Source organism: Micropterus dolomieu, linkage group LG01 (genome assembly GCF_021292245.1).
Source record: "Micropterus dolomieu isolate WLL.071019.BEF.003 ecotype Adirondacks linkage group LG01, ASM2129224v1, whole genome shotgun sequence".
NCBI classification, from domain to species: Eukaryota; Metazoa; Chordata; class Actinopteri; order Centrarchiformes; family Centrarchidae; genus Micropterus; species Micropterus dolomieu.
This window is the reverse complement of record NC_060150.1, coordinates 34672639-34685889: the sequence shown is the minus strand read 5'-3', so window position 1 is coordinate 34685889 and position 13251 is coordinate 34672639. Positions and strand designations below refer to the sequence as shown.

Genomic DNA, 13251 nt, shown 5'->3' with positions numbered 1-13251 from the left:
GGGAGACAGGGCCCCCAGGACCTGGGGTGGCACAGCTGAGCACATTACTGCACGCAAAGCCAGCCACCCCCCCGCCCCCCCCCACACACACACACACACTCACACACACTCACACACACACACTCACACACAAACACACACAGAGTCTGGTGGCAGACAACAGTCACCCTGTCATCATCGATTGCGGGCCGCTCATGTTGGACCAGCGACACCTCACACACAGCTCAGAGGGTCTCGGCCCCCCTGGTGCCCCACTGCCGCCACAGAGAGACTGCCAGAGAGTTACTTAAGCTCTGCAGAACAAACACAGAAATCAGCTTGTCCAAAAAAGCATGTAGTCCTGTGGAAAAAATAAATCTATAAATACACTGAACAAAACACAACACTTTTATTTTTGCCCCCATTCATCATGAGCTGAACTCAAAGATCTAAGACTTTCTCAATGTACACAAAAGGCCTATTTCTCTCAAATACTGTTTGTGAGCACTTTTCCTTCTCCTTTGCCGAGATAATCCATCCACCTCACAGGTGCGGCATATAAAGATGCTGAGCAGACAGCATGGGTATTACACAGGTGTTGCTTAGGCTGGCCACAATAAAAGGCCACTCAAAAATGTGCAGTTTCACTGTTTTGAGGGAGTCCGGGGAGGTCCAGAAACCAGTCAGTATTTGGTGTGACCATCATTTGCCTCACGCAGTGCAACACATCTCCTTTGCATAGAGTTGATCAGGTTGTTGATTGTGGCCTGTGGAATGTTGGTCCACTCCTCTTCAATGGCTGTTCGAAGTTACAGTCAGGACGACGAGCATGCAGATGAGCTTCCCTGAGACGGTACCTGACAGTTTGTGCAGAAATTCTTTGGTTATGCAAACAGATTGTTGCAGCAGCTGTCCGGGTGGCTGGTCTCAGACGATCTTGGAGGTGAAGGTGCTGGATGTGGAGGTCCTGGGCTGGTGTGGTTACACATGGCTGTTGTGAGGCTGGCTGGATGTACTGCCAAATTCTCTGAAACGCCTTTGGAGATGGCTTGTGGTAGAGAAATGAACATTCAATTCACGGGCAACAGCTCCGGTGGACAATCTTGCAGTCAGCATGCCAATTACAAACTCCCCAATGGCTGATGTGGATGGATTATCTCGGCAAAGGAGAAGGGCTCACGAACACATATTTTGACAGATTTGTACAATATTTGAGAGATAGACCTTTTGTGTACATAGAGAAAGTCTTAGATCTTTGAGTTCAGCTCATGATGAATGGGGGCAAAAACAAAAGCGTTTATAATTTTGTTCAGTGTATATCCCGGTGCCATGGCCTTTAATTTGGTCTTGTAACCGACACATGTCTTACTTCTCATCTATTCGGTTTAAGATATTACTTAAACCTACAGTACCTAGGGCTGAAACTGTCAACAAAAATTATTTAGAGCCAAAATGGAGAACATGCTGACAAACATTTTTGGCTCCAGGCGGGTTTTCAGCTAGCGTAGCAGCCTACGGGCTGACATGTGTTTGGCAGATGGCACCGAGTAGATGGCACATAAGGTCAGAAAGAGCACTCGGCTGTATATCTCTCACACATTCAGGCCCTCCAGGAATGTCTACACAAGGCCACGGATTACGGCACTGTGGTGCGTGTGTGTTATGCGTAGGTGCTCCTATGTGTGTGTGTCTGCACTTGTTGATAAAGAGCAGACTACTGTAAAAATCTCACTGACAACACCTCTGCTCACGATCATTCATGTTTACCGTCCAAAAGAAGGCTAGACCAAGGTTTTTATTCTATGATCACCACCTCTGTACTTTTAACAGGAAATTAATTGTCTCTCACTATTCACATCTGATCCAGCACGGTAAAGATGCACAACTCCATTTATGACCAAACTCCTCAGACACAAATGTACACAACACAACACACGGCTGAAAATGTTAACTGGGAACATGACTTGGAGTACCTGCATTAGCTCTCCCTAAATTTAAACTTTGTCTAGCTATAACAGGTTCACTAAGTGGAATTTACACATAACCGAATTAAAATGGGTTGCACCACACAAAATACTTCTTACGTAGTGATAAATTGTTACATATTTACTCATTAAAAGGTGTATCTGTTGCGAAGCTAACCAACTGACAAAAATAACGTTAGCTTGCCAATATGTGATGCACTTAGAGTGAAGAGTAAGAGGTAACATTAAATATAGTTGGCATATTTGGCATTGACAAAAACAACATAATATACCTCAAATAACCAAACATTATTCTAATAATGTCAGACTAACTTTCTAAATAGTATCAGTTAGCTACGTTAGCATAATCGCTTATTTCCAGCTCATTCTAAACTCTGAAACACATATGTATGCATGTAAAACAAAAAAATAAAATAAAACATTTCCAATTTACAAACGACTGGCAGTTAATTTTAACACCAAACTATTATTTTTGGAAGTTATGCTACAGTTTGTGATTCTACAGTAACTTTTCGCTTTTTACATAGTAACATATGGCAGCTGATATAATAATAGCTAAGACATTTCTTAACTTTTTTAATTTACAGGAAATGTGGGGATATAGAGGGGTACGACAATCAGCTAGGCTTCCCCCGGCTGGGAGTAGAACCGTAGATGTTACCACATAGTACACCAGAACGCAAACTTAATAATGGACAGTGGAAGAAATAGCCAGTGTAACCCATTCTGGGGCAGAGTAAGAGAGGGGAGAACTCAGGGGTGGGGGGAGTTTTAAACCAAAACAACAAAGTTTTGGCCACAAACTGCAGATGGTCCCTTAAAGCATTATTTATAATAAACCATTTTTACTACTGTTATTGTTCTACAGCTCCTACTAAAACAACGTCTATTTGGTAAAGACTTGCTTGTGTTGCCAAATAAAGACAAACCCACAAGAATACACAATCATACTATTAGAATAATCGGAAACACAAAAAAATCATCAACGAACAAAACTGTACAGTAATAAATTAAAAGATATTGCTTAATTTTCATCAATTGCTGTTTTTACCGAGTGTAATTTCCTCAGCCATTGATGCATAACTGCTGCCCATGTCATGGGCAGAGTAGTGTGGAAAGGATTTCCACTGGCTGTTGATCTTTAAAAATTGCTCTGGTCCACCTGAAATAAAACTTCATGACAGCGCAGATAACACAGCAGGAAATCCCCAAAGAGATGTATACTAATAACACACCGGAGTCATCACGCATTACTGTGCAGGTTGTGTGTGTACAGCAACAGAGACATGCTCCAGGAAAGGTTCTATCACATCTAAGCCAAGAGATTCCCTGCTCCATATTATTAGATTTACAATGTCTAATTACGGTTAAGGTTAGAGTGTGTGTGTGTGTGTGTGTGTGTGTGTGTGTGTGTGTGTGTGTGTGTGCGCGCGAGCACGGGTGCCAAGGCCAACATGTGGCACAGGAAACACGTGAATCTTCAGAAGCACTCTCAAGCACATGAGGGAATACAGTATATTCCCTCAGCATATATACTGTTGATTTACAGGTAACTCAATGGGCCTTTCTGGTGTGTCAACAACAGGCCCACCCTCACAGCAGCCAGTGTATGTGCACCATCATTGATCAAATGTGTAACGCCTTCAGCCCTACTTTGTTCAACAAGTGTTAGGGTTTTGGGGGGCTGCTGAGGATGACCTCTTATTGTTAAGTGCTCCCTTTGTGGTCGTACTTCTCACTGTACTGAGAAGAGAAAAAGAAAGGCCTTCTCTAACAGTCGGTCATGCCCCAGTGCTCCTGGCAACAACAGGTCCAGAGGACGCAGACCTGCCTGGCCTATATTGGCTTGGCTCTCAGTTAGCGGCGGCGGCACTAACCCCCTGTCAGCTGTCCCATTCAGGGCCGGCCTGGCCCTTTATTAAAGCTTTGAAGACTGCTGAATAAAGGGGCGTCCTATGTTTAGATGATAGAATGTAAGCAACTGGTTTTCTGCTTGGGCAACACAAGACAAAGAGCCTCCTTCTGAATATGGGGAGTATGTGAGAGAGAGTGAGTGAGAAAACTAGAACGGGAGGGAGAGAGAAAGAGGGGTACGCCACAAGTTGTGGAGGTACTCTTGCAGATTTCAGGACGGGGATTACTTTGATAGATTAAGAAAGTCGTAGAAAACTGTTGGCTGTGTGTGGGTGGAAGAGGCTTGTCAAGGAGAAACATAATGAGTGAATGTTATCACAGGTGGTTCTGATGCTTGAATGATTAATAATAAAGCCACAGAGGCTAAGGCTTCTCTGTTAATTAGAGGATGAGACTCCTGCCAAAGTCTTCTCACAATACGCCCTATTTACTATACTATATACACTATATGCTACACTTCACTGAACCAGGATAAGTACAACCTAAACAGTAGAGCCCGTCTGACATTACCGGCCATATCGGCATCGCCGTTTACTGTCTGCTGACAAAACAAAAACTGCAAAGCAGTTCACTGCAGCAATACATAATCTATTGACAGCATTTTACTGTTTATTTGTACAGTACAGTTTTAGTTTTGTGTGTTTTTTATTCAACTTGTTACTAACATGAATGATACTAGAGTTTATTATTCAACTGCAACATCTCTTTAACCAGATCATTATTACAAGATGAAAAAAAGCTATTATATTGGACAGTATATTGATATTGGATTTTTAAATTATTCTTAAATATTAATATGAGTATTGGCCTCAAAACCCTAGTAGTGGTTGGCCTCTACTAAATACATTAGTTAACAGATACCTATGTTTAGTTGCCAGGAAGGATCCCTATTTACTATCCATAGAAAGTGTTTGGGTGGTCTGTATCACTCATTGCAATCAACTAAAAAACTGTGTGCATCATGGATGTATTAACTCCAAACTGTATGAAGTGTTTGCAACCTTCTTCATGCAGCTGCCAATCAAAATGCAGATCCCCGTACATCTGGTGATTTTCAGATTGGCACTGCTACAAAACTCGCTCCACTGTAACCTCACGTAGTGATATCCTCTTTGATCTATAATATTTGATATATTTATGTACCTTTTCCTACTAGCAACAGTGCATTTAACAGTTGTGACACTCACCCTCCTGTCATATGAATATATATGTACACACACCTGGTCATGGCTGGCTTGGAGGGTGCTCCCGGTGCCGTGGAAAGTCATTTGCACTGGGGAGAGGGTCAGATAGGTCACATAATCCTTACCACTCTGCGCGTCACTGTACTGCACCTGGAAGAGAGCAAAGGTATGCACACCGAGTTACCCCCCAAAAGTAAACACAGGAAAAGATCAGTTAAAGCACATAAGACAAGTGAACTGAAGCATCACAAGTATTCAGTGGGAAGTGGTTGGCTTGAGAGTAAATCTTGCATGTCTAATTGCCACCACAGAGCATTTGTAGACAATTATCCCACACCATACAGATATGTCAATGGAGGGGAATGAATGTAAGGATGTGTAGGTGCGGTTGTTTTGGGGGTGTGCGCGCACGGGGGGGGGGGGGGGGGGGGGGGGGGGGGGGGGGGGGGGGGGGGGGGGGGGGGGGGGCACATGTTTCTAAGGAAGGCGAAAAACGGAGAGGATGTGAGCTGTGGGACAGAGAGAGATGACAGTGCTGTGGGCATGTTGTGAAAGTTTAATGATGTTTTGATGGCTCCTCAGGGTCATGGCGCAGGAGCCACCAGTCAGGAAGGGGCGTGTGAGAACTCCAACCTGGAGCGTCAAGGCTGCAGCCCCTTTTATCAGGAACTCATTGATGATCCCTATGTAGACCCGGTGAGTGGCTTAAAACCAGTGTGTCTCACGGCTCATTATTTTTTCTTCCTCTTCAAATTCCTGTTCTTCTTATTTCTCCTCCTTTTTTCCCCCTCAGGCCACCTTCTTAAATTACAGCAACAATGCCTGAGTAGGTTTATGACTTAAGGCATTTAATTAGATTTTTGTTTGTCCTATAACTCATAAATTCCTTCAAAAACAGTGTTGAGACAAAATGAATATTGATTTCAGACTAAGTCATTTTAATGCCAAAAGCAATTTGGAAGTACTAACGGTACTTTGCAGGAAAAGACGGATGAACTTAAGAAGGATGGTATGTTAACGGCAAACAAAATCGGAGATGTAGTTTAAAAAAAAAAAAACAGAATTATACTGTATGCATTAGATGGAGGGGGGGAGGTGAAAGTATTAAAATCCTAAAGGAAAGAATATTGATGAAAGGAGTTATGGGTGTAGAAAAGAACAAAAGTAAGAAAAGGAGTAGTTTGACCTTTATGCCTATAAAATGGTTGCCCTGGGCTCTGACTGGGCTTTTTACTCCGAGACACAAATCATGTGGATAGCTAAAAGAGTGGACGCGGGGGGAAACAGAGAAGGCCGATACATCTCTTCTCATGACATTTTAATAGGCCTCTCCAAATCCCTTCCTCCGCTCCATCTCCAACGTTCATCCATCTTCCATCATCCATCTACCAATAATGGCTCCCCGCGTCCATCTGTCTATGAGCCGGCTGATCAATGGGATTGGTTTTTACCTTAACACTTCCAATGAAGGAAGTGGGGAGGGAGGACAGGCTGATTGAGAGAGAAAGAGAGACAAATGCAACAAGACAGAAAGATGGATAGAGCAAGAGTGGCGAAGAAAGACAAGAAACACTGCGTGCTAAAGCGAGAGCTCTGAGGCCAGCGAGAGCACAAACGTCATTGTTCACCTCTCAGACACTTTAGAATTAACTTGGCATACAAGAATCCTATAAATGAATTATCAAAAGGCCCTGCGTTAAAAGGCTTCATTGGGCTCTGAAGTTCATTTGTTTACTCCGTCTCTCATCTGTCTGACTGGAAATTAAGACGCTCAGTCACCTTAATCACATCTCCCTGTGTCATTTTCCGATCTGCGCTCCCCGCTTTTGGGATTCGCTCGGTGCAATAATAACTATTAGGTAGTTATTTATCACCCTCTCCTGTCCCTTCTTTCTTTTAGAGTCAAGATGTGTACAAGTCCTACAAAGATGTGCCTCAGGAAAACTTTGCTGAGGTTTTGCTGAGGACCGGCAAGCTGGCTGAGACTAAAACTGAAGGAAAAACGTTGTTTCCTGCCACTGAGGGTAAGCATGCAGAAAAGGCCTACACTAGTTACACGCACAGGTACTTATATCTATAGATAGTATAGCGTGGCCTTTTTCTGTGGGCAGCACCCAACTAATTTTAGAATCACTTGTCATTGAAGTTGTCTGTCGCGCAGCTTGAGCCACATGGCTGCGATCTAGTTTTTAAATAATATTGGAGCAGTACTTTGTTGCTACTGTAGTCTTGACTGAGACTGTGGTGTGATAGAAATAAAAACTGAACTTTGCCGCAGAACAGACACACCATATTGTCTGCATCTTCCAGCCATCTGCGGCACCAGGTTTTTTCTTCTGTTTTTTTCTTCGTGCTTTCTGTTCATAGTAGAGTTGCACAAAGTATAAGGCTGCCTTTCTTTTTCTTGTCAACACTTTGGAGGATGTGTTCATCTTGATCAAATCAGCTTTATTGGAATTGTCAGTGGACAAAACCGACCAGGGGTTACATTTTTAAGCTCAGTGTGAGTGCCCATGTCGTGGCCGGTTGATTGACCCATGCAGTATGAGCATAGATGTTGTACATTTTGGATGTGCAGAAACTGATCAGAACCTATTATTTGAGTTAACACAACCTACAAGATTTATAAAAACAAACAGTGCTTGCCTATCTTTAAGGTAACTCCAAAATGAAAGTTGAGAGTCTTTCAAAGTTATTTGTAGCTGTTTAATGGATCATTTTGGAAAATCAGGTCCTAAATATTCGTCTTAATTTCACTTTATTTATTTTGTGAATCATTGCTACAGTGATTTGGCAACCTCTCACCTGTTGGCTTGCTAGTGAGCTATTCCTGAATTTAGAAATGCATGGCTTCTTTTTGTAATATCTAAAAAGTGCTTTCTAAACGTTAAAGCTACACCGAGTGAGTGGTTGTGCAAGGAGTTGTTCCTTAGTGCTCCGTCTTAGTGAAACTGGTATTTGCAGAAAGCACAGTATTTCTGTAGTCACCCTGCCCTCTCCTCTCCTCATCCGTCTAGCCAGGGAGCCCATATGTGGTGGACTAGGGGACAACATGGGAAGAATAGCCTCATATTGATTAATTAATGTATACCCACGCATCCCACGGCAACAGTAAATAATGACACGTCACTGCAGCGATACCAGAGAGATAGCATCAAGTCAAAACATCAAGGCCACGCTGCGTGATGGATCGCAGCTGCTCGCCAAAATCAATGCCACTACAAAAATAAAGAGCAAACTCGTGTGTGTCTGTGCATTGGTGTGTGTGTTTGAATACTAATACGTGGACACTGAAGAATGTGAGGCGCACTCTTTAACCATGGAGTGCTAATGTGTAGGTATGCATACGCACATCACTCACTCACTCACTCACTCACACGTAAACACATTCACACACATTCCACCAAATCCAAGCCCTCTCTCTCTCTCTGCCGCTGCTGTCATTCAATGAGTATCTCTCTTCTTAAAAGTCACCTTCCCTTCGGAGCTGCCGCGGAGTGCGACGTGTCGAGAAAGAGAAAAGCCAATCTGGACGGCACCGCGTCCGATAACAACCTTCAATTAATGACTCCCACATCGGCCCGCCACGCCGGCTGTCCTCAAAAACAGACTAGGAGATGGCCTTTAAGAAAATAAATATATTGATTTTTCACCTGGCCCAGATAAGGTGGAGGTAATTAATGATGACACAAGTGGGAAGTGACTCAATGGGATTGAGCTGAGTAAGGTGCAGAAGCAAACACTTGATGTGATGGGAAACAGAGGCAGAGATACACACACACACACACACACACACACACACACACACACACACACACACACACACACACACACACACACACGCACAGACAAACAGCATGGACTGCTGCCATTTGCTGCATGTTGACCAGACCATAATCAGTTGTTTTTCACACTGCCTGCACAGGTGAAATAGTAATAAGTCACTGTCCCACCATCCAGCTAACAATTTATCCAATTTAGCTGACACAGGAAGCACTAGTGAGTTTATGTATGTGTGGACGCACACAAACACACCGGTGCTCACACACCCACCCCTCCACATGTCTCTTTATCACCCTCCCTATTTTCCCCTCTCTCTCACAAGCAGAAATACGGTATGCTTTTAAGTCGGGGTTATCTGTTCGGTGTGCGCGCATGTGTGTGTTTACCCCTCTGGTAATTCCTGTCCCGATGGTATCAGTAGCTTTAGAGAGGCATGTAATCAGCTCATTCTGAGGTGTAGCTCATTGAAACCCGGGGGGTAGGAGAGGAGGGGAGAGGAAAACGAGAAAAGGTGGAGGGTGGGCATTCTGCTTAAGAGAGCTGTTATGGCTCTTTAAACTGGTGCATCACTCCATCCCTGTTCACACATGCATATACTAAACCACCAGCTACACGTGTCAGATATTGGCTTGTGTTTTCACATGTGCATATCAGTGTGCATTTTGTTCTACAGTATATGTCTTTTCCTTTTTCCCCGCCTCTGTCTCCCAGTGTCCATGCTCTACTTTCCTCTGTCTGTTCCATTTTGTCTCAGGCTCTTATCACCAACACAGGCTTTTGTTCTCCTTGGGTCTGCAACTACAAAGTGATTCTGCCTGCCTCTGCTTCTCTCTGCTTTCTCCCACTGTTTCTTCAGTGTGAGTGAGTGAGTGAGTGAGTTAGAGAGTGAGTGTGTTTGTATGTGAGATTGTGCATCCTTGTGTTTGCCTGTTGTGGCCTCGAGGCCAGCGGAAAAAAGTCCATCCATGTGGCCAAAGTTCTGTCTCCATGTCCGGTGTCCCAATTCCATATTGCATACTAAATCTAAGCAGTTTCTAAATATGTATTAGATGAAAAAACACTGTTGTCAAAATCAAATATACTCAAATCCCTGTGCATACTAAAATATGCTTGATATTTTGACTGTGTTTTGAGTCTGTTGATGCATACTGCACAAAGGAAATGGAAGAGCGTATCACAGCTGCAGAATAATAAAACTCTTTGCATATGGGTGGGAGGGGGTGACTACAGCTTGAGGAATTGTTTGGGTTATTGTAAAAACACTTTTTCTTGTCTTTCTGAGGTTTAATGCTGCATTCATGCAACATCAGCATAATATGAAGGACCGGAAAACCTCCCTTTATTCCAACTTGGGAGTGCTAGCCTTGTCACAATTTAAATAGCCTAAATTAGCTAACTGCTTTGGAGTGGGCCATTAAAAGTTTAGTTAATGGGGCACATTTCCATTTTAAATGTCCTGAAACAATTGTATTAGTGCATTGCATTTTGAATTTTATGTAGATTTTAGATTTGTAGCCATTTCGTCACCAGTTTGTTGACATTTCTGTACTTCTTTTTACCAAGTGGGAGGTATCTATGATTCTGAATTACTACTTGAAGACTGACATTGAGGCTATTTCTGACTCAGCAGCTTTTAATTCCCTTCTGAAAGATAGATTTCTCATTCCAAAGATGCAGCTTGATTTGTGTCCATTGGGCACACATTTTGCATCACCTTCTGTACATAACAGTTAGGTATATTCATGTAAGTACACAATGACAGTAAATATATAGTTTGACAAAGCATTCCCAACTTTTAGTCCACTTACTAGCCATATCACAGTTTTCATCAGTGGATGGAGTTTGCTCATATCTTGTGGAGAGGGTTGATCTGTTGACAATTATTTTCATTAGAGATTGATACTGATTATTTTCTCAATTAATCAATTAATGTTTGGTCTAAAAATTTCAGCAATTAGTGAAAAATGTGATGTCTTCACATGTCATGTTTTGTCCAACCAGTCATTTAAAACCCAAACAGATTCGGTTTACTGTCATACACGACTAAGAAAAGAAAATATTAACACATTTGAGAAGCAGAAGGCAGTAATTTGTGCCATTTCTGCTTGAATAATGATCAATTGTCAAAATATACCTTTTATTTTCAGTTGATTGAACTGTACTGTTGACATGTAAGCTGAGTAGCTGTTGTGATTTCATCCATAGATCTGGAAAAAGCTAATAAATATAGCTTTAGTTGGGATTGTTTTGTCAAACAGCTATTTCCAAGGTCAAGAATGAACTGTCATGCTTAAGCAATGTAGAGCATACTTCATACAGTTAGTGTGTGTTTTGGTATTGGGACACAGCTGTAGATTGCCCGGGGAAACCTTAAGTCAAAAACTGCTTATTCAATATCGACATGACCTCTTGGCCATTTCAGGGGGTCAAAAGGACAAGTCTAAATCACTTAAATACAGATAATTTGGGGCTTTTACAATCAAACTCGTCTGCCTGTCTTTACCGTCAATATGCACACCCTAATTTGACATTCAGTGGATTCAACTTTAAAGTGCACTTAGATGAAGTTTGGACTCATCTCGGGAGCACTTATTAGTAGTGGGCATGTACTTACTCTTTGAATAATGAATACTCTGTGCAAGAAACCATATGCATACGCACGCGCGCGCACACACACACACACACATTTGTACACAACATCTGCAAACACACAAGCGCACAGACAGGCACACAATAGCCCAGCGTGGAGATAGACAGAATCCTAGAACTCAGGGGAGATTTTTAATGATGCTTCTTGACTTTGTCTCCCCCCTTTTCTTCTTGTCTCTCTTTTCAACTCCCCTCTCTTTTGTCTGGCCCACAGAGAGGTGTGTTCTGTCAGGCACTGTCGTCTGCATTAAACAAACGAGGGATGAGACTCGTCCAATTGGGGGAGGGTTGGTTGTTAATCCTCAATGCTTTAGTTAAAGTCTCTCTCCCCCCCTTACCTCTCTCTCTCCATCCCTCCATCCTTTTCCAGTTTTGCTGCAGCTGGCCAATGATGCATTTCCCAGGGACATGATGCTGGCTCTGTCCTACTTACTGGCCCTGCCTCAGGTAGGTGGACACACAGTCGGGCACACACACAGCTTTATTTTAGACACACTTACAAACAGACTCTGGTAATGACAGTGTTTGTAACAAAATAAGTGTGATTGTATTTTAGTGAGATTCTGGCAAATGAAGTGAATCCATATCCTTTATTGATTCCTTTCCTTTCTGGATGAGCTATTGTCTGAGACACTTTGCATCGACAATGCTTCAAATCAAAGTCGCACTTAAAAGGCACCAGTGTTGCTGAATGACCTATAACAATAGCAGTACATCAAAAGCATGACATTGTGACCTGGACTGTTACTCATACACTTGTCGTAATAGTTTCACGCCTCGCACAATTCAATCACACATTCACACGTTTCTACAAACATTCCCACCTGTCAGCTGTTAGCCGTCTAGCTCAGAAAACGAAACACAAGACAGACACTGCAGTAGATTGTGTTCAGAAAACTGCAGTCATTAAGCCACTCTTAAAAAAGAGCAATCTAGACAGGTCACTAATGAGCAATTATAGGCCCATATCAAATCTCCCATTTTTAAGTAAAATCATTGAAAAGGCTGTTTTTCAACAGCTTAGTGCTTTCTTGGCACTAAATAACTGTTTTGATATCTTCCAGTCAGGATTTCGACCACACCACAACACTGAGACAGCTCTTCAATGACATCCATTTAAACACTGACAGTGGCAGAATTTCAGTCTCCTGGATCTCAGGGCTGCATTTGACACGGTCGACCACAACATATTACTAGACAGACTTGAAAACTGGGTTGGACTTTCTGGCACAGTACTAAACTGGTTTGAATCCTACTTAAAGGACAGGGACTACTTTGTGTCTATAGGTCATTACACATCTGAGCTGACAAAAATAACGTGGAGTTCCCCAAGGCTCCATTCTGGGGCCTCTTTTGTTTAACATTTACATGCTTCCACTGGCTCAGATTATGAAAAAAAACTAAATATGTTACCATAATTATGCAGATGACACAGATTTACATAACCATTTCACCAGGGGACTATGATCCCATACAAATGCTGAGTAACTGTATTGAGCAGGTCAACGATTGGATGTGCCAGAATTTTCTTCAGTTAAAGATAAAACTGAAGTTATTGTTTTTGGAGCCAGGGAGCAACGATTGAAAGTCAGTGCTCAGCTTCAATCTGTAATGTTAAGAACCACAAATCAAGCCAGAAATCTTGGTGTAGTCATGGACTCAGACCTGAATTTGAGGAGCCACATTAAGACAATTACAAAGTCAGCCTACTATCACCTGAAGAATATATCAAGGATTAAAGGACTTATGTCTCAGCA

At 42.5% G+C, this 13251-nt stretch overlaps 1 protein-coding gene across 1 annotated transcript in view; it reads right to left on the bottom strand.

Moving 5' to 3' along the window:
* Window positions 1–13251, bottom strand: part of stau2 (staufen double-stranded RNA binding protein 2) — a 110669-nt gene that overhangs the window by 23196 nt on the left and 74222 nt on the right. Inside the window, exon 13 of the mRNA XM_046066349.1 lies at window positions 5099–5212. Within this exon, the coding sequence (XP_045922305.1) occupies window positions 5099–5212 (114 nt within the window). The remainder of the gene's footprint in view (window positions 1–5098; window positions 5213–13251) is intronic.